Source organism: Equus caballus, chromosome 5 (assembly GCF_041296265.1).
Source record: "Equus caballus isolate H_3958 breed thoroughbred chromosome 5, TB-T2T, whole genome shotgun sequence".
Lineage (NCBI taxonomy): Eukaryota > Metazoa > Chordata > Mammalia > Perissodactyla > Equidae > Equus > Equus caballus.
Window position 1 is genome coordinate 102196247 of NC_091688.1, and position 27509 is coordinate 102223755.

At 49.3% G+C, this 27509-nt stretch overlaps 1 protein-coding gene across 2 annotated transcripts in view; it reads right to left on the bottom strand.

Annotated features, from left to right (window-relative positions):
* Positions 1–1698: 1698 nt before the first annotated feature.
* PGM1 (phosphoglucomutase 1) overlaps positions 1699–27509 on the bottom strand; it is a 58713-nt gene continuing 32902 nt past the window's right edge. For both annotated transcript variants that reach the window (XM_014740107.3, XM_003365113.5), the window contains exons 2-11: positions 27254–27416; positions 26764–26910; positions 25227–25352; positions 22718–22908; positions 21744–21898; positions 19071–19186; positions 10130–10265; positions 7175–7358; positions 4671–4805; positions 1699–2346 (exon numbers count right to left, since the gene is read on the bottom strand). In XM_014740107.3, coding sequence (XP_014595593.1) covers positions 2257–2346; positions 4671–4805; positions 7175–7358; positions 10130–10265; positions 19071–19186; positions 21744–21898; positions 22718–22908; positions 25227–25352; positions 26764–26910; positions 27254–27416 — 1443 coding nt within the window. In that variant the 3' untranslated portion in view covers positions 1699–2256. The remainder of the gene's footprint in view (positions 2347–4670; positions 4806–7174; positions 7359–10129; positions 10266–19070; positions 19187–21743; positions 21899–22717; positions 22909–25226; positions 25353–26763; positions 26911–27253; positions 27417–27509) is intronic.

Sequence of the window (27509 nt, forward strand, 5' to 3'; positions counted from 1 at the left end):
CAGTGGGGTCAGAGGAAGCTGCTGGATTATGATGAGGGACGAGGAGGAAATTTCTGAAGTCATTCCAGGGGCCACAGACCCGCGAGTGTCTGCTGTTCCACAGGTGGGGGGGGCGCAGTAAAGGGTCATGAAAAGCGAGTGAGATTCAGGGTCAAAGTGCCACTTCCACCACATGGCAGCTGGGAACCTGGGGCAAATGACTGCAGCTTCCGTTGGGTTTCAGCTGCCTCCACTTTAAATGGGTGCTATAATGTTCTGCTTTTGGGAAGCAGCCAGAAACACCTGAGATAGAACAGGTGCTGGGAAAATCCGGATCCTGACAGCAGGTTTGCCCACACAACTCACAAGGCGTAAATCCCACACAGGCCTCCATCAGTGGGGACCCATCCCCTGCTGGTCCATTCCTTCCCACGGCATCTCACGCCCAACGTGGGTCAACAGTGCTTCCCGGCTGACCGAGACCTGGGAGAGCAAGATTCCTGGGGTGGCAGCGGGGAGAGTCTCTGGCAGCCCAGGCACACAGGGTAGCCCTTAAGTACCATGACACAGGGGGTCTGCACACCCTTCTCCACCTGCTGGCAGTGGCCAGGCAGCAGAAGAGGTGATACAACGTACTGGAAAACCGTGCAGGCTGGAGCTGCTCACCCGGGGGCGTGTCACACTCTCCAGGGCCGCGACCAAGGTGACTAAGTGGACCTCATGTGTATAATGGGGGTATTCAGACAGCCTACCTCACAGAGCTCTTGGGAGCGTTAAAGAGCATAACCAAAGCACTTGGGACACAGCCTGGCGTGGGGTCAATGTTCGGTGAGCACTCATCGCCCTCCCATCACTGCTGAAGCTCGGCTGTGTCTGCGGGCCCAGATCCCTCGTTAAATGGCAACATCGGAAGGCTCACCCCAGATAAAGATCCTGTGTCCTGGAATGGACACTCCACTCTTGGCGGGAGGGCGCAGAGTGGGGCTGCCTCCCCGGAACAGCCCATGGGACCAGTGACTGTGTGGAAGTGCCTCGCAAACCAGGAAATGCATTACAAACACTAGTGTTCCGGTTCTTGTTTTTCTTATACTTTAAAGTCTAAGCAATATTGTAAACATAATCCTAGTTTCCACTTATTTGACAACCTATCATGGACGAGACACAGTGCCCACTGCTTCTGACAGAGCCACTCAATGTTCTCAACAACCCTACAAAGTTAGAACTATTTTCATCCCCATTTTAGAGATAAGGAGAATGGTATTCAAAGGCCACCCAAAATCTCAAGTGGGATTCAAATGCAGGCTGGCTGGCTCCCAAGACTACACTTAAACTATACTTGTTGATCGAATATAAATGTTCTAAGATGACTAGGATGCCAGTGGGCTCAAGGTTTCCAGCCGAAAGCCTTACCTAATCCACAGGGCAGTGCCTGGCTATTAAGATCGCCTGAAAAGCATGTTCCTTTCGCTCATTCCAGGTTAACCACCCCAAGCTTAACTCACTCCCCTGAAGGATGCAGGGCTCAGCTGACCCTGCTAAGCTCTGAAACGACAGCTCCTAGTCTAAGGATTTTCAACCTAGCACAGACAACATTTTGTTTTCTTGCTAGGACATCAAAACAACATACAGTACCCTCCTCCCCTCCAAAAAAGAAAATCTGTTTTCTTCCTGAAATCAAAACAGCATTTTGTAGATAAGAAAAAAAGACATCAACAAATCTCAGCTTATTTTGCTTTAATATCCCAAAAACATTTGTGTGAATGGGACTATGTTGCAAAACAAGGCGGAAGTCCGCAGGTGAGTACGTCTCCCTCCGAGGAAAAAACTGATGGGAGAGAAGGCACCAGAAATGGCATTTTGCTGGATCCACGTCAGCAGTAAACGGGAGAAAGGGTTCGCCAAGGAGGAAGGAACCTGTGTCAGCATTTCACCCTAAGGATGAAAAACGGCTTCACTAGCTGATGCTCAAGCTCCGTCTTCCATTGTAGTGTAAACAGACCCGGTGCTAAGGAGACAAGTCCCCACACAGCACACTGCAACGGTCACGAAAGGGACTGACGTTAGCCTCAGCCCTGGGTCCTCTCCCCTCCTTTCCACATGGCTCCCAGGGGCTTCTCACTCTGCAGCACCTCAAAAATGTGCCATTCCTCATCAACCGGTCAGTGGGAAACCGAGTCCTAAAAACCCTGGGTGCATACAGCTTGCCTCTGTGCATGCTCTTCCATCAGCTAGGTGGAGGTGCTGGGTGGAGGGACGTACTGCGTCTGGCCTGTTGTCTTAGGTGATGACAGTGGGTGCGGTGCGCCCTGTCCTCTCCTGGAGCTTCGACACCTTCAGCGCAATGGAAATAAGGGGGGCCAGCATGACCTGAGGGAGACACAAAGAGAAGGAGTTTCCCATCGCTCTCCCCAGACACTGATCCGCAGCTCCAGCCTCGGAGCGCCAGACCCTGGCGTCGGATGCCTGCTCCGACTTCCCGAAGGGCTCTCGAACTCTTCATACCTAACAACAACGACACGTGCTTTCCCCCAAAACCGAGCTCCAGCATGCCCTATTTCAGGGAATCGGTGACATCGTGGCCTGTCAGGTAAAGCAGCTGAACAGCTGAGACTCCTGACACCGTCTTCTCCCGCGTTCCCCTCGTCCCATCCATCAGCGAACCTAGGTGACTTGTCTCTCCTAACCCTCTCTCAGAGCCACCCGGCTCTCTTGAGCCCAGCACTACAGCTCTCGCTAAACCGGCCTCTCCCTCTTACCTGGAACACCGGTGCCTCCACATCCGCTTCTGCCTCCTCCAATTTGTTTCCCACACTGCACCCGAGGAGATCTTTTCAAAACGCAACCACACCCCCTCCCATCTACCTCTCACTTAAGGGGAAAAAAATGAACTCTGCTCTTGCTTAAATAAATATTTTTTAATATTTAAAAAGAAGTGAAAACTACTCATCTGGTTGCACTGCCCATTTTACAGAAGAGGAAACTGATACCCAGAGGCGAGCTGACCAAGTGACTCCAGGGCGGGGCCAAGAGCAGCACAGCCCCCACCGCCCTGTCGCTGTCCCTCACCCACGTCTCCGCCGACTCATCGCCCCCGGGGGAGGGCTGGAGACCCAACCCACATGCTGACCCCACCACCTGCCATTCCCCTGGCACCCCGACAGTCCTGCAAAGTCCGAGGCTGAGGCCAGCCGCTCTGGAGGAGGGGACGGCATCTCCCAGCTGGAATGGTGGCACCTGGGCGCTGTGGGCACCTGCACCCTTCAGCGCCCTCCCGTCTCCTGAGGACTAGGACTCAGAAGAAACTTATCTTTCATCCGTTCTTTGTGTCTACCAAGTGCCAGGCGTTAGGACAGAGAAACCCAATGTCCTTCCTCTTGTCCGCTCGCTCTGTTATCCCGCCGGCCTACCATGCAGACACCGCTGCCTTTGGTCAAGTTTTAGGGGTGCCTATAACATAACAGCGGTCTGGCGATGACTGAAGCTGGAGCGTGGCCACTGGAAAACTGTCCAAGTGGAGCATTCTCTCACCTCCCTCTTCTGGTAACGAAAACAACTAGAAGAGCCACTCTTTCTCCAAAGCTGATCCTCTACGCCAGGCACAGTGTGGAGAATTTTGCATCCACTGTCTCCTTAAATCCCCATAACAGCTCTGTGAGGGAGGTGGCATTCTGCCATTTTACAGACGAGGAAACCAAGCTGTTAAGTGGCAGAAACCGAATTTAAAACAAGATGTCTCCAACTCCAAAATGCATGCTCAAAACCACTACGCCAGGGGCTTCCAAGTGAGTTTCACAGGTTTTAATTAGGTGTTAGAAGGAAAAAGGCTTTGTGGAAAAGTGAGCCTGGCGAGTGCTATTCAAACAGGCGTCGTTACTGCAAGTCTCCGCAGAGCCTGTGAGGTGCAGCGTGTGCGGTGAACTGCCAAGAGGGGCTAAGGCAGCACAACGCTCCCCACACGGCTCTGCCCCGGAGCTCTGGTTGGGCAGCACCTGCCAAGACAAGTGCTGTGAGGAAGGCACACGGGGAGCCCTCCCCTGGGTGTCACTGCCTCCCCTTACCCCCTCCATTTGGGTGGCAGTCCTCCGAGCTCTCCGTCCCACCCCTGGCCCCCTGGTCCCTCCTCATCTGACACACTTCTGGAGAATCTTTGGGTGGGGCTGGGAACCCAAACCACAAGGCTGCCGGCCCGCAGACCTTTCCATAAAGGTATTTCTTGCAGGGCCGTGAAACTGTCTCTCCCCACCCCAAGTCTAGAACCAGCTTGTGTTCTGCAGGGCAGGTGGTCAGACAAGCAAAGTGGCAAGTGATCAGTGACAGACAGAACATCAGACAGGCAGGTGATAAGAAGGTTAGTTATCCCGAATCTGGTGTGTGAACTTGCCAGGTGTGTGAACTTACAGCTGCTTTGCCTGCCTGTGCCTCGGTATCCCCATCTGTAGCAGGGACAACAATGGAGTCCACCACATTTGAGAATGAATGACCCATGTAATGGGTTTAGAACAAGCTTGGCAAATAGAAAGTGCTCAGACCATTGTTAGCTATTACTGTTGTCAGGAAAACTGGCAGAGACACGGGGAAAAGCAAGCACTCCTATGCGATCATTTAAGTGATGGCTGTGACAACACAGGCTCGGGGAAACCACTGTCGTCCTCCAACAGGAAGAAGCAGTCGGGCACAGGGCTGGGCGTTACCTGGGGGTCCTGATAGATCTTGGCGAGGTCCTTCTCATAGCTGTCGATGTACAGGCGGATGGTGGCCCCGGCGCTCCCAGTGCCGCTCAGTCGAAAGATGATGCGAGAACCATCTGCAAAAATGAGCCGCAAGCCCTGGAAAAGAGAAGCAGAGACAGTTTCGCCACATGCTGGAAGGGAGACTGAAGGCTGGAACATGACAAGGGTCCACTTGGGGACCTAACCTCATCCATACTTGATCAATCGGAGGATTAGATCCTTGATAAAATGGCAGCAGTCGAGGCCCATGAATCTCCCCTCGGTCAACCTGTCACTGCATCCAGTCAACGGGGGCTGGGCGCACGGGGAGATGCATCCCCAGGGTCAGGTGGGGAACCCGATTCCAGGGAGGCTGGAGGACACGAGGCCTGCCCCCCCCCGACTTCCCTGTGATTTATGGATTAACCATTCCAGTCTGAAGCTTAATAAATACATAAATAAATAAGTAAACCACTAGGTGTAGAAATTTGATCCCCAGATCAGGAGGGAAACACGGGCTGAATGGGCTGAGACCAGAGCAGAAGGGGCTTCAGGCAGATGAGAGGAAGAACTCTTCACCAACACGGACAGAGAGCCTCAGAAAGAGAGCAGGCCATATGCCCCAAACGGAAGAGGCTGTCCCCAACCTGTCAAGTGGGACCCAGGGGTCAGTCTCCTGCCGATGCCTGGGGCCTCCAAGCGGGGTCCACGTGGGGCACCGCCAAGCCCAGCCCCTCGCTGCGGCCCTCTCCGTTCCCTCCCTGGCAGCCTCTCTCGTCCTCAGTCATCATCTGGCTTCAGGGGGCTTCAGGTTGGGGACTCAGGAGGAGATTCTGCGGCCTGCGGTAGGAAGGCTGGGCGAGATGGACCCCTCGGTCTTAAGGAGTCTGTCAATTCCTCAATAAAATGAAGAACTTTGCACAAAGCCAAGGACCAGCCAGAAGGGAAGACACTGTTGCTCCTCTGCTAGTCGTCACCAAACCCACCCAGCGAGGGGCTGTGCCGTCCCGCAGGGAAGACGGCGGGTGAAATCAGACTCATTCCCGCGTCAGTCACCACGGGGAGACACAGTTCACCCCCTTTACTGTCTCCTGCTTTCTGGAAGTGTTCCTGGCTTGGTCTCCTTCTCCCACAGCTTCAACTTCAAGTGTCTCAATTCTTCCCACCTGACTGTGGATGCCACGTCCACCGCCAAAGATGTCCCCTCCTCCCTGGGCTCCCAGCTAAGCGCTCAGACTTGCTGACTAGAGCTTGAGCTGTGGGCTTCCTCCTCCCGGAGCGCAGAGGGCGGCGCCCACTCAGCTCAGGCGGACACTTGGCCCGGCAGCTGCCCTGCCCCCTCCCCCCTCACAGATGCTCTCCCTGAAGGATTGACCACCACCCTGCCTTCCCCGGGGCCCCTCCCTCCCTCCTCTTTTCCCCACGCACCCTGCCTCCATCCCAGGCCTCTCCCCTTCTGATTTTCTCAGCCATAATCTATAGCCATGCATCTGGACCCAAAGTTCTCACAGGCGGTGAAAAGGCATAAGAAGAGCCACTGTGCCCGGACTTTGAGGAAGGCAGACCCCAGGCACTGACGGTCGCTGTGGCCATGCTCCATCCACCTGTTGGCTACCTGCTCTCCAGAGACTTTAACCAAATCCCGCAGCCCCTCTCCTCCGAAGCCTGTGGGATGCCCTGAGAAGGACCGGGCCGAAAATCTGGGTCTATCAGGACAAAGAGCGGACAGCTGCTACAGACCTCCACCTCCGTCCTCATTCTCTCTGTTTCTAAATCATTAGCGACAAGGCATTCTGTGACAACGGAACCAGAGGAGCAAGGAGCCTGGGCCCTGGGTGCTGTGCAGGGCCTGGAGGGCTGGCCCAGCCGGCAGCCATGGCACCACTGAGGGAACCCGCCAGCGTGGTCGCCAGCCAGACAGGGCCCACGCGCTCAGCTGTGCTGTCCTCCCCACACTGCCGTGTTAGGGCCGGCTGAAGGTCACGCCCTGTACATAGCACAGTTAACGTTTCTGTGAATGGCTTGTTTATTTTTTCTTCTTTTTTAGAAATTAGAACACATCACAGAAACGTCTGATAATGGCAGTCTCACGCTGGCATTCTGCCACAATCCCGAGAGAAAAGAGCGGAGCTGGTATCGAAGCCAGCAGCTCTCTCCGTTGTTTAGATTCTGGGGCTCCTCTCTACACACACTCAACACGGATCTCACATATAATTGTGGAGGGTGTGAACATCCCCCTGGAGTCTAGGCTAAGAATCCCAGAACGAGGGCATCGGGGAGTGCACAGAACCGGGGCAGAAACCTTCCCCACGCGGACACTGCGAGGCAGGGGGCACTCAGCAGAAAGCCAGTTGAGAGCAGCTACCCTAGAGAAGCAGGACGGCGGAGGAGACACGGCCAAGGGGCCTTTTTCCTTTTTCTCTTGAGATCTCAGAGATGAAGCTCTGAGGCCTCTCTCCCCCCGACACACATAAATCTGCTCCTACCTGGTTTCTCGAAATGCTTCCGTCCACTGGGTCACTGTACTCAAAGTTATCAATCTTCTCCACGGTGTAAACTTTGTCACCCTCTGAGAACTGCTTCCCCACGAAGGAGCGATCAGTTATCAGGGCCTCCAAGTCCTTCATCATTTTGTTGGCGCCCTCGGCTGCCACCTCCTCGTAGTCGTACCTGGAAGGAGTCACGGGAAGGAGTCACTTCAGATCCCGCCCGGGGTGCCAGCACCGTCTTCATCGTTGTCTGCCGCCCCTCCCCAACCACCTGACTTCAGAAGCTGGTAACAGACGGGCTTGTCCGTCCCTGGGGCTGGAGCAGGCCAGGAATGAAAGGAAGGGTTTGGAGGGAAGGCTCAGGAGCTTCCGAAAAAGCAGAAAACTCCCATCTTGGCTTTTCTACAGAATAAAGCTCTTAGAAGCTTCAAAGGCTTTCGGGAGACACTATCTAACATTTAATCGCCACATCGTGAGGAGAGAGAATTAAAAGCAGGGTTATCTCTAGAGAACCCCGCATAAGGGAGCGCGGGACTGGGCACGTCTCTGCCACAACTGGAGCTTCTCTGGGATAAGTGTGGGCCTGCTCTCCCTCTGGGACCTGCCTGAGGCTGCTGAGATGCTGGCCAAGGAGAGTTCCAGCCCCCACAGGAGCTTCCTAAAGTAAGGCCAAGTTCTCAGTGACCAGATGAAGGAGCCCAACCTAACTCTTCACATCTGAACCGCCTCCCTCCTTTCAGCGAGACTGGATCTGGCCCAAAGTGCTCAGGGTCCCCCTGACAGACGCGGCCTGGTGTGGATGCAAAAGGGCCGAGGAAAAACAAAGCGCGTCGCAGATGAAACTCTATGACTGTTATTCTTCCTCCAAGAATTGTTCTCGACTTCTTTCTTATGAGGTTAAAGACTCTTACAGGTGGCTTTTCTTGACCTAGTGGCACATACTCTCTTGAGAGAGTTATTTTTCAGAGGCTCAAGATAGCAGAGTCTATATTTATTTGCGATAGTGAAACAAATATGATATGTGCAAGATGACACCTCTGAGACATGAGAAATACTGGGGAATTCAGGCCAACCCATTCTGGCTCCAGGATCCTATGAATCAAGGACAAGAGTCCGCTTAATCTGGAAGTCAGCTCTTTCCCCTAGTTAAAATGAGAAAGAGCAAGAAATTACAACCAGGTGTTTGTGCTTTATGTCAGTAACCTCTGGGCGTTCAGGGAAAAGTTCTATAAATCCTAGGCACAGAGGGTATAACAGAAGGAATCTGGCTTCGGAATCAGACAGAACGAGCTATGAATCCAGCCTCTGTTGGTTACTAACTTGCAACAAGGGGCAAGTCGCTTGTCTCTCAGAATCTCAACTGCCTTGTCAATCACTGCTCTGAGGCTGACACGAAACAATGCGTGCAGAAGTGCCCAGCGCTTTCATCAAACAAATGGAGGCTACAATGGAGTCTTAACTAACCATTAACGCAGGTTCTAAGGATTTTATTTGCAATACTTGGTTAGCAGTTATTTGAAATTAATAAAAATACTTTAACATAGTTTTTAGATGGAGACTTTTAACTGATTCAAGAGTGACCCTTTCTCTGAACAGACCCTCCTAATCTCATCCCACTCTGGCTACCGTTCACGTGCTGACGCATCTATTCATCTGTTCAGAGCATTTTTACGTGGTGTCACTCTGTGAGAGGTGTTTGGTGATACCAAGGAGCACGAAAACAGACATGGTGCTGCCTTCACGGTATTCTAGGCTCCAGAGAGTTCATGGCTGCTGTTCTGAATTCCCAGGTTTTTCTGGTTCTTCGAAAGTCAAGATTCTTGCCTTGGTTCCTAGGGCTACTGTGCGGTACCACGTGGCCGTTACAACTTATATCTTCCACAAAAGAATAACTTAAGGGAGGAAGACAGCAATGAACTTGTCAAACTTGATAAAAGGATTCTGATTCAGGAGGCCAGGTTGCTTCAGGTTGAAATTCTTTCCTGACCATCCAGAGATAACGGACTATTAAATCCGCAACATATTTTTTAAGCTCTCTGTTCTAACTCATTTATTGTATAGAAAAGGCAACTGAAGTCCAGAAAAATTACATCTGTACATTTCTTACAGATAAGCAATTTATCTAATATCCTTTTTCTCATATTTCCTTTCCATAATCAGAATAGTGAGGTCCAGGAAAAATCTTGTTAGATTTTCCCACTTACTGGGGGAAGAAAGTGAAATTAGTGGAAAGCACTACTGGAAAAATTCTTAATGCTTCTTAAAAACAGAAGCATATACAGTAAAGAAGAATGGCCAAATAGTCTAAATATTCTGGTCACTGCTGAATCCCAGCGCCTGGTGGAAGGTAGGCACAATCAGTATTTACTGAACCAACGAACGAAGTGTTGACAAGTACACAGCCTTTAGGCACCTATTTTAATAACTCAGAAAAGTTGATCTAGACTAAGGATTATTGTTTCCATAATTTCAGAAAACAGTTTCTATACTTTTAGTGCCCAGAGTTTGCAAAACACCTTCAGACTCATGTTTCATTCAATCCACTCCTAACTGGAATGTTATTTCTATTTCTATAAATGCGAAAGCTGAGTAGAGAAAGAGGTTACATGACTTTCCAATCTACTGAGGGGCAGAAACAAAATTTGAATCCATTCTTCTGCATCTAAATCCAAAACTATTATCATGTCCACCTGAGAGGTACATTTAAAAGGCTTACAAAACATTTACTCTTTCGAATATGTTAACTACATTTTTTTAAGCCTCGTTCTTCAAGGCTAATGTAAAAGCTGACTTCATCTCAACTCTGACTGAATAATGTTAAAATCCTCAATTGGGAGAGGCTGGATGAACTAGGGTTTGACTATCACTTAAGACGTGAAAGTCTGTATGCGTGCAAACTCTCCCTGCCCACCTGTGCACCCTCCTCGGAGCCCCGGCCGGGCTGCGGCTCACCTGGTGAAGAAATTCCGGCCATACTTTTGCCAGTGATCTTTGAGAATGTCCTCCACGCTCTGTTTGCGGGTGGCGAGAATGGAGAGCCAGGCGAGGACGGCCCAGAGTCCGTCTTTCTCACGGATGTGGTCAGAACCTGATCAGGGGACAGCAAGCAGCTGTGAGAAATGAGAGGCCTCCAAAATGCTTGAGAATAAACTCAACAGTCAACATGAAGACCCAACCAAAAGAGTCATGAAACTTTACTGAGGAACCTGAACACACACGCAGAAGGAACCACGTATTGAACAAAGTGACATAATATTGAAAAGAAGTTGATGCTTCCCAAAGCAATTTAGAAATTTAAGGCAAATGTCAATAAAAATGTCAGCGGAATAATTTGGTGGAACTTGATGTATCAATTATAAAGTATGAATGTGAGCAGAAAAAACAAAATAAATCTTAAATAAACAAATAGCACAAGAACATGACCACCGTCAATTTTCAACCATTAAAATAGTCTGGTAGCTCAATGGAACAAAAGTGAGCATCTGGAAAGAGACCCAAACCCATACGAGCCTTTAAGATATGATAAAGGTGTCACTTCAAGGTTGCAGGAAAAGAATGGATTGATTTTTTTTTTTTGAGGAAGATTAGCCCTCAACTAACATTTGCCACCAATCCTCCTCTTTTTGCTGAGGAAGACTGGCCGTGAGCTAACATCCGTGCCCATCTTCCTCTACTTTATACATGGGACGCCTACCACAGCATGGCTTGCCAAGCGGTGCCATGTCCACACCCGGTAACCGAACTGGCAACCTGGGCCGTCGAAGTGGAACATGTGCACTTAACCGCTGTGGCACCAGGCTGGCCCCTGGATTGCTTTTGAAAGAGTATTTGGATAACCAGCTAAACAGTTGGAAAAAACCATTCAAGAATTCTGGATGGATTATACACTCAAATGTAAAAACTGAAAACTTTTAACACTAGAAGACATAATATATAAATCTTTTTTTAAATCTTGGAGATGGCAAATACACGTAAATTCAGAATTCATACAAGAAAATAATCTGTGTATTTCTCTACTTAAAAATTAGCATTTCTATCAGCAAAACTACCATAGGTAAAATTAAAAGGCCATTGGCAAACTTTAAAAAACACATTTGCCACATAACGTAGATGTTTAATACACTCAATACAGAAAAAATTCTTATACATTAATAAGAAATTCTTATACACTCAATAGAAAAACAGGCCGAGGATACAAACAGGCAATTCACCAAAGAATAAATGCAGGCACCCTATTAACAAAACAAAAAGCTAGCAATATTTTCAAGAAGACAAATTAAAGTTAAAATCACAATAAGAAACCGCTACTTGCTTGACAAATAGCCACAGATTTAAAACCGAGAACACCGCGTCTCGGAGTCGGTGTGAGGGACCCGGGTTTCCAGCACGCGGAGGCTGCGAGGGCTCGGCCTCCGGGGAGCAGTGTGGCAACAAGAATCAAGCCTTCGAAATGGACCTGCTTGTGGATCCAGCCCCTCCAGTCCTAGGACCTCTTTCTTTAGCCAACGGGGATTTGGTTAAATCAACCATAGCACATCTGTCTCCTTGCTAAAATCTTTACCAAAAACAATAAACTGGCTCCTCTGGAGGTGCTGATATGTAGGGAGATTGTTTTCTAAGAGCCTGACGCGGAACAGAACTCTCATTTTTGCCTTTACCTTCCTTACTCTAAAAAAAGGCAGACGACATTGGGCTCACTTTCTGATTTCCGAGTAGGACTCCACCCAGGCCCTCTGCATATTATCACGCCTGACGTTCCTCATGTGCCTGTCTGCCCTTCTCGACTTCCCCCGGGTCATCTCGGTCGTCCTCTTCTCAGAACGGTTGGGAGTATCAAGCACAGTGCTGGCTGTGCAGCAGGATCGTCACTTCCCTCTCAATCCTTCTAGACGCAGCGCAAACGTCGTCTCTGAGCCTAGCTCCCGGCATCCCTGGGCAGTCCTGAGCTACCTTCTCTTTCTTATTCGGCAGCGACCTGCTCTAAACATGGGGTGCAGTGCCGTCCGCTTTGAGCCTCAATCATCTGTTTGTGAGCCTGTCGCCCCACTAACCATGCATTTCTTAGAGGCATCTCTCATTTCTCCTGTGACTGAGTCTGGCGATCAACAGAGCACACAGGATATGGTAAATAGCTAATTGCGAAGAAGGGCACGAATCAATCAATCAATTAATCTACTCCAACATTTTCTGTTTCCCCCTTTGCTTCATAAAGACATACAACTTTTTTTCCCAAAAGATTTTCTCTTCAGTAACATATCGCTTTTAGAAAAAACAGTCCTCGAAACCTGGATGCTGGCAAAACCAGAGATATCAGGCAATACTTTTAGCGCTTTATATAACAAACTTTGGAAATGTTTACTTAATTTTATATCAGTGGACTTTCTTTTTGCCTTTCCTGCTATTTCAAGGAACAAAAAGTTAGCTCTCTGATCTCACCAGCTTTTGCAAATGATGATATGTTCTGGCAACAGTTCACCCTGGAAACCACGATCCAGTAGCTTTCCCAATATACTGAGAACTCAGGACAGAATATACAGCTTCGGATTATTTCTCTGGGCTTCTCCTAGTCTTTTCTCCTCCTTCTTTTTTTCTTGTCTTTTCTCAGGCTAGACTGAAAGCATACGGGTCATTTGTCCCTTTGTGCTTTTCCAGCTTTCTAAGTAAAGAATCTGGCTTTCTTTTATGTGGAAATGAAAATAAAACCTAAAAATCTTACCCCAGTCTGATGAAGTTACTTGGAGATAGCTAACTCACATACCTCATATTATTAACAACCGCCTGCCTTGGATAACATAAGCCAACCATCCGCTCCACGGCCGTTCCCAGCCTCTTTGGGAACTCTGATTAATCTCACTAATCACCTTGGATGAATAAAACTCGAAGTAACTCTGACGAATACTCAGGAAGTCTGGGTAAATCCCATTTTCTATAGGGTTCTGACGAATGATGAGAAGTTACCAGTGAAAAAAAGGCAGTGGTGTGTGTACCTGCTTCTGAAGCTATCGGTGTTTTGGCAGTTGTGGTTCAATGGAAAATGCTTTATACTTAAGTCAGAAAGCCTGATCTGAGACTGTCACTTATAAGCTGTGATAGAAAGAGGACATACCTTATAACTAAGTACTATATAGATGCAACATAACCATTAGGAATAAGGGAAAAATAAAAAACGTTCAGGGAAAATTAATACTTTCTACTACCTTATTAAGCTTTCAAAAATAAAGTCCCTTAACTGTACATATTGGGGAGGAAAATGAAACATAACCCAACATGCTCTCTTCTCTGAGCAGTGGGGATCACAGTGCTTTCTCTTCTCCTTTATCTAATTTTCCTATTATGAATGTGAATTACTGGCATCATTTTTTTTAATTTAAAAAAAGTGAAAGAAGCCAGGCTCGCTTAACTGGGAGCAAAGGGAGACGCCAGCAGCAGCAGCACCGGTCCGGGCCAACGTGAACGCACAGCGGGGATGTGATGGGTCTCCCCATACTTGGTGCAGCTCAGGGACCAAGTGAGCACATGGGAATTCTGCCTTTTCAGCATCTTCAAACACCTGTCGCTTTACTTGGGCCTCATCAGCACCTTGTGATAAGTATAAACTCAGCACATTCTGGGTCTCAGCCAAGAAAAATGTCAACCTTGCTGGGCGAGCCATGAGCTGCCGGTTTAGGGATTAGGTTCCATCTATCGGCATGGGCATCTTGGGAGCGCCCAGACTCCTGCCAGGTGGCAGGCCTTGCGAATGTGGATGTGGAAGCTGAAAAAGAGCAACATGGAGTTCTCTGAAAACACTAGCGTCTGTCTGTCTGTCTGTCTCTGCCTCTCTCCCTTCTCTGCCCATCCCTCTCTCTCCTTCAGTCTCCTGAACACGCTGATCTCTCCACCTGGAAATTTCCTCTCCACATATGCCTGCTAGTCTGGCCAACACCTCCTGAGATGACTTTCACCTCCACCATGCAGCACACCTTCTTTGGCCCTCCGTGCTTACCCCTATCCTTCAGACCCTGTCTGTTCTCACCCCGCCCTAGACTATGAGCGTGTCCCTGGCTGGTGCCTGGCACACAGTCAGCTCTCAAGGATCTGCCCTGGGAATGGCCCGAGCCCAGCTGACTGGCTGGTAAGCTCAGCACACCTGCTCTGTCCACAGTCCTGTCCTCTTTGGCTTCCACTGCACAAATGACTTGGCTCTGAAAGCATGGATAAGCTCCTCAGGAAGCCTTTTCCAGATCCCACCAGCCCTCAGGGGGCTCCCCCCAGCCACTCCCAGCCTTCCCATCCAGCAGGAACCCTGCACTGCCCTGTGAGCGCCCCTGGAACTCTGTTTTCTTTGGAGGAAGGAGTAAGCCCCTGATGGCAGAAGCTGTATCTTAACCCACCTCCATTTGATACTCAACAAACATGACCCCGTGCCTACCACATTCCAAGTACCTAAGAGAATACCAGGATGAATAAGATCTGTTCCCTGCCCTCACAGGTGAACACAGACACACATGTGAGGGAGACAGGCGTGCAGGTAACATTTAAGTGACTTAGTTCTAATCAGGGCATCAGCTGGTTCTGTCAGGGTACTCTGTCTGGGAAACCCCCAGAGATGGGGTGCTCTAACCTTTCCGTTGGAAAACATACTCAAGAGCTATGCAGATTAGAATGGGCGGAACCAGACAGAAAACCTCATCCCCTACCCCAGAACAGGTCAGGGGCCCGAGAATAGGCTCCCAGAGCTCCTACACTGCACCTTCTATCCACACACTTATAACAGCCTGGCCAGGGTCTGACCTCCTTCCCCAGTGTGGACTCCACAGAACCTCACAAGGAGGTCGTGCCCACCACTGTCCCCCTTAAGCCTACCTCAGCATCGGGGATACAGCTGAAGTCCAATAAACTTTGAGGAATGAGTCGATGGAAAGAAGTACAAACAAAAAGGACTTTTCATAAGAAATAAAAGCAAAAAGAAATTTGCAAAGCATTAATCTTTGCAAATTTCTTCTTCAAATTATCACTCCTACAGAATGCATCATCCCTAGGACCTTTTAAAGACGGGACAGGAAGAAAATATCAATGACCTCTAGACATGACCAGATCACAGTTTGCTGGCATATTTCCAGGCGACACCAAGTTGATCTTAACCTGGTTTCCCACCCCTCTTCTCAAGCCTCCACCTCCTGAGGACGAGTTTCAAAAGCGGGGACATTCTATTCTCTTCAGTGACTTCACTTTCTGTTTCCTTCTCAATCTCCCAACAAGTTCAAGAACTGACCACACTGCCCTCCGCCATTGTGTGTAAACATGGACATCATCATCCACAGTCAGGGGAGCAAACAGCTCGGCACCATGAGATCAACCAAAAATAACAGGTCCGCCCTGTCTAGTTCTGGTGCCCATTTCTGAGTGTCTAACAAAAACACCTTCATCCCTGGCATCTGTGATGCAGATGTCCGAGGAAGTGTCCTCACCTCTGTGGCTATGACAGTCATGGGACAGCTGCTGTTTCTCCACCATGAGCAGAGTAATGTCTGCTTGGTAACATTAGTCAGATTACGACTTGTGCTTTTAAATGCTGGTGGTTTGTTTTCTCTGGTGAGCCGGTTCTTCTAAGGCTGACTCCTCTGCCCCGCTCTGCAAGCAAACGTTTCCTTTTCTTTTACAAAAGCTCCTCTCTTCCCACAAAGACCTTGGGCTTCCAACGCTGGACTAGGCAGCGGGAGTGGGGCTGGGTGCCCACAAGTCCCAGACTGCGGCAATAAGTAGGTGGGGACTCTTCACTGAGGGGGGTCTTGAAGCAGAAGAGCACTGGCTGGTCACTTGTGAGTCCAGCAACACACAGGACATTATAGCGAACGGCTTTCAAAGTCCTTTCCTTTCCAACACCAGCATTCTGTTTGTCTAAATGGAGGGTGCCAAGTGAAGAGTGTGTTCGCTCATTCATTCAACAAGTGTTTGCTGAGCACCTCTTCTATGCTGGGCTTTAAGAGGCTCTGGGGATACGATGGAGAATAAGACAGACGTGACTCCTGTCCTCACGGAACTTCAGTGGAGCCAACAGACGTTAACCAAATAATCATAAATAATTGCAAAATTACAGCTACAATATGTGCAAGAAAGGAGAAGTGTGTGGTGCCATGAGAGCCCATGAGAAGGGGATCTGACCCACTCTGGAAGATTAGGGAGGCTCTCCTGAGAAAGTGCCTCTGCTCTCGCCTGGAAAAGTAGAGAAATAAGTTACCCTGCTCCACTGAGCTAGAGAATTCAAATATTTTAAGGTTTGCAGAATCACTAATGTCCGCCCTGAGCAGCGGTGAAGGTGCCCTGGCAGGCACTCGCCGGCGAGGGACCCAGTGGGTGGAAGCAGACTCCTCACAAACAAGGAGATCAGAAGGTCAGTTAAGTCCGGCTGCGCCCATCCACAGCAGCGGACACCCCTGGCTATGCAGCCTGGTTTTTAAAATGTTTATCTCAGGAACATTACAGAACAATTTTTTTTTTCAAAGACAGACAGAATGAGCTTGTGGATTATACTCACGAGGCATTCTCTCTTTGCATATAAAAGATATCGGAAGGAAGAGAAAGCCAAGGTTGGTACTGAGTATCTGTTGAATGGGTTAATAAGTAAATAAACAAGAACAAACTTAGACACGGAATAGTTTAAAGTCTAATACTTGGGTTCAGAGAAGTCAATTCCACAAACATAATGTGGGAGACTTTCCTTGGCAAATACTCCTCGAGTAAAAACTTAAAGGGGTTTAACTATCCACAGCATCACATGGGCTAGACAGCACTATGAAACGTCCTAAAAGCTAACATAACTGAAAGTTATATCAAGAAAAGCACAGTGCCCACTTGTCTAAAAATAATCTTCCTACTCTACACTTTACTTGTCAGGTCAGCCCTGGAGGATTTGGGCTCAGTTCTGGACATGATCTTCTAAGAGGGGCACTGGTGAACTTGGAAGCATCTAGAAGGTGCTGAGTATACAAACAAGGTGAAGTGAGGAAGAACTGGAGAACCAAGGGTGGGCGCCGGCAGAAGAGCAAACCTCTAGCATTTGAAGGCCTGTCACGTGAGAGAGCAGCAGCTTGTGCTGTCCCATCTTCAGGCCTGTTCCCAGCCTGTCAACACCCGGGACTCCTACCTGGCTCCAGGGCTCTGACCCACCTTGCCCAGTGCTTCCCACATGGGTCTGTGGGGCAAGGTGTTACTAGATAGACCACAGAAAAAGAGATATACAGTGAACTATGTTTAGGTAAAACTGGACAAACAGGATTCCTTACAGTCGAATGTTTTAGAATCTTCAAATGTTAATATCACGGCAAACATCCAAGTTTCCCAATTTTCATTGAACCCAGAACCCTCTCACAGAACTAGTATCTTTCCACACACCCAAACACCCTGGGAACCCTTTTCTAGGCTTTTCTCTTTTCATTAGGCTCAGCACTGATACAGGTGCGCGAGGTTAGGAAACCAAACGTTAAGGCGTGGTGCCTGCCTTCAAATACAGCTTCCTCCCTAAAGAAGAACGATGAATACCAAGCCCGCCAGGAGACCGCTGGGGGCTTCACGGGAGGGAAGACCACCTCACAGGTTCACTGGGCATTCATCCAGGATCCCATGGAGTAACGGGCACCGTTCATATTTTATGAGGTAGGAAAGGACGACGCAGTGGCCTTGTATCCTCAGACCAAAGACCTAGCACCTTGGGAGATCATCTAGCCTTCTTTGTGGACACTGTTCAACCCCAGGACTCACCCATCTTTCTTAATACCCTCTAATGCTCTCAATTCAATTCATTACCAAGGCGTAGTGCCACTCCCTCAAGGATATTAAATTGCTTAGAACTTTGTGAACAGGTGTCTCAAATTTACCAACTCATTCTACCCACCCTACTCCCAGACTTGCTGGAAAAGAAATGAAATCAGGATTCTACTCTGTTTAACCTGCATGAATTACAACTCGATTGCAAGGCTGATAGAATGCTTGGTTTTGATCTTCTTCTCTTCACCAAAAGATGGAAGTAGAGTACTGAAGGACCAAGAAGATTTGTGCTTTTACTTCAAAATATTGGGTAGAGACTATCCGGAGGAGAGGAAATGTGGCCACTGAAGCACCTTGCAACCTGGCTGGAGACTGACAGGTGGGAGAGGGCTACACGCAAGTGGATGGTGGATAAAGAGAGGGACTGACGTGGGCAGGAAGGGGTAGTAAGAAAGGGCGCAGAGGTGGCACTTCAGGTCAATAGTGGGACAGTCAGAAACGAGGAGGGATGGCACAGAGGTTGGGGTCTAAGGGTCTTGGGACAGTCCCCAAAGCATCCCACGTTCCACTCTTTCGTTGTACCACAACTTACACACGCATCCTCATGGACAAGGACGTATTCCAATTTCTTGATCACCTCACAACTTAGTTCCACCCTAACGGTCTCCCTTCATTTAACCCTAAGAAATCACGATTTGTTGCCATAGAAAAGTTGGGTCTATTAAAGAGAAAGGCTAAATGCTGTGCTGAAACCTCCTCCTAAATTAAAACAAAAAACTAACTCCCTCTACTGCCCTTCTTCCCAGAAAGGAAAACATTTATAAAGGTTTCCTTGACCACTGAGAGAAGAAAATACGTTTATCATTCTGTTTAATCCCTACAGACTCAATGACCATGCTGCCAAAGAAGCCCCCAAACTTCCTGTCTCGGTAGACGGGATCCTCTGAAAGTAAAATTAGCCCTCCTGGGCTGTGGGTGCTCGCCGCTTTTCAAATGTGTCGCCGTCATCAGAGTTGTTATAAATAAACAGGGTCTTGATTAGGATACATGAGCTCCCGATGCTATTTCAGTGCCGCCTGAGCATCTAAGCTTTCACTGCAAGGCGTGTTTACAGGGAAGAAGCGGTCATGCAGGACTGCCCACTTACCGGTCCCGAAGCTCTCCTCCCCACACAGGGACAGCTTGCTTGCATCCATCAAATTCCCAAAAAACTTCCAGCCAGTTGGGGTCTCATACAAAGCGATCTTTGTAGCATTAGCCACCCTTCAAAGGCATGAAACCAAAGTTACATCACAACAGGAATGTCAGCATAGCCACGTGAGGGACGGAAAACAGCAACTGTTATCGTAACCAGGGGTCCCGTTGAGCACTGCTCAGAGGCCTGCATGATTCTAAGATTGGGGGGAAATTGTAAGAGAAAACTTGTGCACAATGGGCTATTATATGTGGAGTCAGAGGAGCAGGTAGGAGGGGAAGAAGAAAGAATTAATTCAGATCATTGAGTCTAATATTTCCGAAGAAGCAACAGTAGCACAATGTGCCAGGCTGTTTCCTAAGGTACTGAGCTACAGGTGTGCTGGATACAGACTGCATCTACACCCACTGTACAAAGCACAGAAGAAGGATGTTTTGATGCACCTATAATCCCAGAATCAGAGGATACTGCGTCTAGGAGCTCAGCCTTTTAGAGGAAGAAAGGGCGTCTAGAAGGGGATGTGAACGGCCCAAGGCCACACAGCAGGATGACCAACTGCCCGCCACGGGCCGCCCATCAGTGCTCCTCTCAGCTCACCAGAAGGCCCCGCGGGACAGTGCCAGTGGGGTCTCCCAGTAGCACCAATGTCACCCACACTGATCCTTGCTCCCCCCTCCCAACACATGCTTTACTTCTCCCTACACTCTTTAGACTATTTAAAACCTTCTCTGAGTGACCTTTCTTTCAGATCCTTTTCCCTCTGAATAGGAAAGTACCCACAGTTCGTTCACTACTGGAGTGGGGTTTCCTTTCCAGAATGCCCGCCTTAGTGCTAGCAGAACAATGTCATGTTTACACTCTAGCATTTGAGGAAAACTAAATCTATGATTTTGAAAACTGAAAGTGCAATAAATTTTATCTGGGTAATGAGGTATTTCTGTCGGGATTCTCTATGTGGATTATCAATTTTTCCAAAAATTTGAATTAAACTGTCTTGGATGACACAGACGGTATTCTAAGACCAGACAGGTCTCACGCACAACAGCGTCATGGAAACCAGCTCGTGACTGCAGACGGACGCTATGGGGCAGAAGCACCAGAACTGGGAAAGCCTAGCTCTGATTTAGCTGCAATGTCCCAGACAAAACTCTAACGTCTGTGACCTTCCGTTTCCTCTTCTTTAAGCATCAGTTGAGATGGCGAACGTGAAAAAGCTCTGAGAATACTACAAACCACATACGAATGTCAGTCATCACTTTCCTGTTGGCTGAAGTGGAGTGAGCACTAATTCTGTAACACACCCCCACCCCACAATAGGAAACTACTGCACAGCCCGTGGTGGGGAGTGAGGGCTCTGGCTTCCATCCTGACTCAGCCCTTTACCAGCTGGGTGACCTCGGACAGGTTACTTAACTTCTTCATCCTTTTGTGTTCCCACCTGTAAAGGGGGGCTGCATATAGCATTCACCTCACGGGGTTGGTCTGAGAATTCAGTGACTTCAAACATACAAAGTACTTAGCGTCTAACACAAGGTAATGTTCAATAAATATGAGCTGTTATAAGAGCCTAGATACACACATTCTACTTTCTTCTCCAACCTTGACATTTTGTTTTTTTGGTGAGGAAGATTGGCCCTTAGCTAAGATCTGTTGCCAATCTTCCTCTATTTTGTATGTAGGGTACAGCCACAGCATGGCTTGATGAGTGGTACACAGGTCCGCACCCAGGATCAGAACCCGCAAACCCTGGGCTGCCAGAAAGGAGCACACAGACTTAACCACTACACCACCAGGCTGGCCCCAAGACCTTGACCTTTTCTTCATTGACTCATTCTTTATCCAATCATTCCGCAAATGTTTACTGGGCCCCTAACATGTCCTCATTAATATTCTCCCTAGTCCTCATTTATTATTTATTACTCATATTTTTAAATTGTCTTGGGTGTAAATGAGGTGATATATAATAAATAAATAAACAGATAAGGAAATTGAAGATCAACTGTCTATGTCGCTGGGTCCTCTCTTTCTCATAAGAATTGAATGCAATTTTTTTAACTGTTTGAGCTTCCTGTTTAAGTAGATTTTGGATCAATGAGCATTTACTGTGTCTGTGTGTGTGTATCCGCGGATGGGTGGATGAGGAACGTTTCTCTAAAAGTTCCCCGGAACACCGATCTCACTCCAAATTGCTCTTTTGCCCAAACTCTGCACACGCTGCCAAAGGAAGCGATTCCCCAGAACATCTTCCCACAGCAGAAAGGCCACCTACTCATCCTCATTAACAGTCAATCATTCATTTCCTAGATGATGTGTGTGTGTCCTACTGTGTGCCGGGCACACGGAGGTCAGGCAGAGTTTGGGACACTGAATCGGACAGTCCTGTCTCCGCAGCAGTCTGCAGTCGAGCAGGGCAGCCCGTCCAGTGAGCCGGCGCTCGGATCGGGGGTAAGTGCTGGATGGAAGGGAGCACGGGGCGGGGGCCGTGTAACCTGGAAAGCACTTCACCGCCCGGCACGGCACAAGTGCTATTGAGCACCCCTTGTGCACACGTCCTCGCTGAAAGGGGAGGAAGAGAGTCCCGGCCCAGAGAGGGGCCCGGGGGCCCGAGGGCATGCAGAGACCTACCGGTCCAGGGCCCCGCTGGTGGGCATGCTGCGTGCAAAGCCGCGGACCCCGGTTTGCTGGAAATACGGAATGCTGAAGATGTTGGCAGCAATGACAGCCACGGAGTCTGAGGGGTTCACGAAGAACCCATGCTTGCCCAGAATCATGTTTCGATCCTTTGGGAGAAGGGGAGTCAAAGGAGATCTTTCAATCAAACTGCTGAAGAAACCAAATTCTCTTACCTGGGGGTCTATAAAACTCAGAAGGATGACGTTTACAACGGATACATTTACTCATACTGGGTTCTAAACACTGGACTTTGGTTCTAATGGATCCGTGAGGGCCACCGGGCCAAAGGCACCCCCACACCAAAGAGCGAGCACTGTTCTCAATTAAGGAGCAAGCCGACACCGCTTCTGGGCCGAATGCTCTGCTCTTCCTCCAGCCGACTTTAACCTCCCAGAACGTTTCCAAACTCGGGAACCACCAGCTCCCCCCCAGGAGAGAGGAAATGTCAGCTGTTTACAGAGTTTGGTATTAATCGTAGAGAAGGAATAAAAGGTTAATTCTTTTCTTGTAGCTTCAGCATGCAGCTAATGTGAATGAACGGATGGGTATATTATCAGTCCAAAACCCTTTCCAGAGACTGAATCAGGAGCCAGCTGCCGGTCGAGAGCAGAAACCTACCTTAGGATGGGCGTCGAGAACGCAGCCAGCTCAGGAGCCGCCAGTCATTGCGTCATCCCCCGGCCCTAAGCACCCCACCCCCTCAGCAAACACAAATGTCTAAATCAAACACGTGGGATACATTTCAAGGGCTCTTCTCCTGTTCAAGAGGGTCCTCTAACAGTAAGGCAGCTCTGACCCCAGGCACAGCGAGGGAGCCCTGACCGTCGCCCACTAGGCCCAGAGGGTCTGGCAGACGCAGCCCACTGTCCCTCTCTGGAGGATCTGGCCTGGCCCGCCCCAGTTCACTTACACGCGCTTGGACTCACCCCATCTCCATCAAAGGCGGCCCCAAAGTCGTGCTCCCCTGTCTTCATGGTCTCCACCAGGTCAGCTGCGTAGGTGAGGTTGGGGTCGGGATGGTGGCCCCCAAAGTCCTCCAGGGGGACGCAGTTCACTGCCGAGTTTGCGGGGGCGCCCAGCTCTTCGCAGAGGATCTTCTTCACGTACGGCCCCACAACTATGTGAAGCACGGAATAAAGAATCAGGAAACAACTTACTGGAGCGTGTGAGGATCGGGGGACGGGGTCGGGGCGTTCTGGGGAGAACGGCATGAACAACAAGGAGAACGTGCGAACCGTGTTCTGGGCTAGCGGAGAGGGAAGGCCGGCTGGAGTCGAAAGGTCTACAGCAGGAATAACGAGAGGTCGGGACGGGAGGGGTGGGGCCAGTCGATGAAGGAAAGAGCGGGGCAAGGAGGAGGCTGACCACAAGGAAGGCCCTCCTGCACACCTGTGCCAGCTGCTGCTCAACCACCTTCTCACTCATCCTACAGAAAGGCCCACGAGGTGGCACAGTTCAGTGTTTAAGAGCCTGGAGTGTCTGCGTTCAAATCCCAGCTCTGCCAATCATTGGCTGTGCAACTTTGGGAAAGTGATTTAATCTCTCTGTGCCTCCATCTGCCCCATCTGCAAAATGAGGATATAGTGGTAGCTGCCTAACAGGGTTGCTGTGAGGATCAAGTGCGTTAATAGACAGGAAGCACTGAGAACAGCAGTGCACGCATGTTCTAAGTGTTGCATCGTGACGATCACCTCCAATTTAGGGACAAGAAAGCAGAGGTTCTGAGATGAAGCTTTTCACCCAAACTTACCCAGCTCGTAGGGGTGGGAGCTGGGATTCAGAGCCCTCCTCTTTCTGCTCTAGCCAGCTCTCTGACAAACTGATTAAAAGAATACAAACAAACGAACAACAGAACAAGGAGCAAGAGGAAAAATGTCACCTACTTTATGGTGACATCTGCTATACCCACCAAGAACGTTCGTCTCTAAAATCCTGAGAAGGCACAGCCTGACACCAGCAGACGCCACAGAGGTCAGAACAGTCTAGAACACGCGTCTCCCATTAGGGGCCACATGGGAAGGGGGCCAAGGACACAGCACAGAAGGAGGTCAAGGCAGCCAGGGCTGTGAGGGCACTGAGAAACTGAGGCAACAGGGGAACCGAAAGGCCTGCCGAGACGTCCACTTCGTGGCCAGCTTCTCCTGCCAGCAGCGCATCACAAGCCCCGGGCCCGAGGCAGCCCAGGCTCCTCCTCAGTGCCCTAAAGCGATGTCTGTTTTTAGGCCTTTGCACAGTTGCTGCAGCCACTGCCTCAGCTGGGAAAGACCAGCATGTGACCTCCCGCCACCCTAGACCCCTCTTCTATCAAAGCTGAGCTGGCTGCCGCTTCTTCCAGGAAGCCTTTCTTGACGCCCCTACTCAAACGAGGCCTTCTTCCCCACCCCAAAGGGGATACTGGAAATCCTGTCTGCCTCTCATTTCGTTGGCCTGGTAGTGGGGAGTTTTCGTCCCCCTCATCTCCCCAAGCGTCGAGAGCTCCTTGAAGGAAGCCGTCAGCTGAGGCCCTGCCTCCCCCGCAGCACACATGGGGAAGGCACTCAACACAGGTCTCCTGGATGGTCTGAAAGGACAGAAGAGCTTCTGTCTGAATGAAGAAGCAGACCTGTTCTGCAGGGTCCCAGAGGCAAGCTAGGACCCAAGAGGAGAACCCGGGTCCCAGGGACGGGAGACGTCAGCCCACCAGGGGAGGACTTCTAGCCACGGTTTGCAGTGCAGCAGTGGCCCCGACAGCAGCCTCGAAGGGTTCAAGCACAAGCAGGCAGCTGGATTCCAACACCAGCGAAAACCCTTGCCACTCAAAGATTCTAAAATCCTAAATTATTACAAAACCAATAAAAAACATAAGCACTCAGGAATTCCCATATTCCTACACGGAAGAAAATCTTATGCTTCTCGTTCACAATGACAACTGCCGTCTCTACCAACCTGGCCACACAACCCAGAAAAGAAGAGGGGGAGACACAGATCCTATTGTTCCTGAATTTAATCCTCAGCTTGCTCCTGTCCTCGTCTAAGAAAAGGCGCATGTGGGGGCAGACGAGCGGGGGTGTGGGGCTCAGGAGCGTGTTTACCACATCTAGCAAATGACGACCGCCCCGGAAACAGATGGGGCATTGAGGAAGAATGTAAGGTATCTTCTGAGGGGGAGGAAGTGTCCACAAAAACTGGTGCATGTTACTCAAAACCTGATGCTTAACGCGGAAACACTGACCTTCACACTAACTTGCCACGAGGAACGTCTCCGTTATTTTTGCTGCACACGATTAGATTTTTATCTACATGAACATTGCTCTGAAATGGCTGCAAAATAACTGTTTAAAAACCGCCAAACAGAGAGAGTCTTAAGAAAAGGCTTGTAAAAGCATCATGATACACATGGTGGAGAGCAGCTTCGCATCTGTGAGAGAAGGGAATGGAGGAGAAACGGCTCCATACCTCCATGCATGGCATCTATACGGATCTTCAGACGGTTTGGACCGGAAAGTAGTTCTTTCAGTGCATTGAAATCAAAGATGTTTCTCAGCATCGTAGCATAAGCTTCCACCGAGTCCACAATTTCCACTGTGAAAACAAGCAACATTAAAAGATGGAGGAACTAAACGCATTTAGAAATATTACCCTGTGAGACGATTACATTGCTGTAAACATGCAGTAGTTATTTCGAAAGGACAATTATCACGCCTCCAATATGCCAGGGCTGTTACATGGTCTCTTACTCAATACTAACAGCTTTCCTGAGAGGTAAGTGTCCTTAGTCCTACTTTATAGATGAGGAGGCTCAAGTTCAGAAAGGTTAACACCCTGCCCACCGGCCTGCGATGGGCACAGGGCATTCTCACGGAGGTCTGCCCGGCGGTAAGCCCTGCCATGCCGCCACATCGACTCCTTGTCCTTCTCCAAGACAGGTGCCTTTTGGTGTCATAAATAACAGAAAATATAACACCTACTTTCCTTTCTCCAGGCCCACTGGCATCAAGACTTAATGGTAAAAAGCAGAAAAAAATTTTTTAATGAATCGCTCCTCACATACACTGCTAAAGGAATAAAAGAAACATAACTTCGTACCGTTGTTTTTGTTGTTGGATTTTCAGGGGTGTGAATGTTTTCAAAACATTAAGAATTTAAGAAATTCTCTCCTGGTGTTTTCTAAACCCTGAGAACGTCTTAACGATGAACCAAAGCGCCGTTTCTCTTCCTTAGGAAGTGGCTGTCAGCTCTCGATGGGCGGTTCAAACGAAACACGTTCCGTGAAGCCGCGGTCCGGAGGACGGATACGCGTTAGAGCAGAGTCAGAGCTCAGGCTCACTGCCAAGCCTCTCGGCTTTGTTCATCAATATGAATCACTCGATAAACACTGACTCTACCAGTTATCAGCAGTCCACAACAAAGTGTTTACCACCGCTGCCTAACACGGAGTTTCAATTTAGCCCCAAAACGGTCTAACTTGATTTCACTGAATATCGGGGCAGGAATAACAAAGTCGAAGTGCAGGCTCGGGGACCACTGGCACCTGAGTTGGAACCTGGCTCGCTGCACCCCGGCTACGTGACTGGAGCCTGCTCCCCAGGCTCGCTCAGCCTGTGTCTCCCCCTCTGGAGAAAGTGCTTCCCTCACAGGGCCACTGCGAAAAGGAAACGGGATAACGCATCTCAGAGCTTGGCCCATAATAAAAGCTCAGACAAGTTAGCTGTGAATGTCATCTTACATGTCTTCTCGTCAAGGGCGTTCATGTTAAAGGTGTGGAGACCGAGGCCCAGAGATTTGGAAATGACTGGCCCCAGGTCACACAGCTGACCCCTGGCAGGGCCCAAGTGCCCAGATCTCTAGACGTTGAGACCAGCTAACTAATGCACGCACAGCCTGGTGAGCACAGTCGTCCCAAAGCTGAAGACCCATGTTAACGAAACCTTGAGAGGCAAATCGCTCACGCTGGAACTAGGAATGGGCGGGATGGGAAGGAAAGTCCACGTGCCTGTGAAGGGTTTGAACTTGTTTTCCAGGTCAAACTGCTGCTTTCCCAGGACTCCGAGGTCTACTTTCAGGTCAGGGCAAATGGCATATTCTTCAATCGTCTTGCTGATTTGGAAAATCTTATCAGTTATGGCTTCCGGAGCAGGACCTGGAAATCAAACAGCAAACAGTGGGTCATTTTGCGCAGCTGACCTGGAAACGGAAAGAACACCAAGCTCATCGATTCCTCTTCACTAGCACATCTGCTGCTCCATCATCAGGCCGCAAAGTATCAGGATTTTCCAAAAGAAAATATTATGTTAATGATCTTCCATGCATGGCTCCTCACGTTTGGGTACAGCAGAATGAGAAGAATTTCATTTTCATCAAAGGGAAACAAAGAACCTCCTTGCTAAGGATCAGAACCAGAATCCTGGCCTCCCAAGGCCTCAGTTATTGGTTTATCTCACTGAACATAAAATTCACCGTCTTCCAAATGACAGCAAACTCACCTCCATTGGAAATATTGAATTTGATTCCAAAGTCTCCATTGGGCCCTCCTGGGTTGTGGCTGGCTGTCAGAATGATCCCACCAATGGCTTTGATCTTCCTAATGATGCAGGACACAGCAGGGGTGGAGAGGATTCCATTCTGTCCAATAACCAAGCGGCCAATCTAGGAGAGGAAGCCAGAGCACACACTTTCACACCAATAAAGGCAGCGCTACTGCACAGAAACCCCAGAACGGGCGGACGGACAAAGCAATAC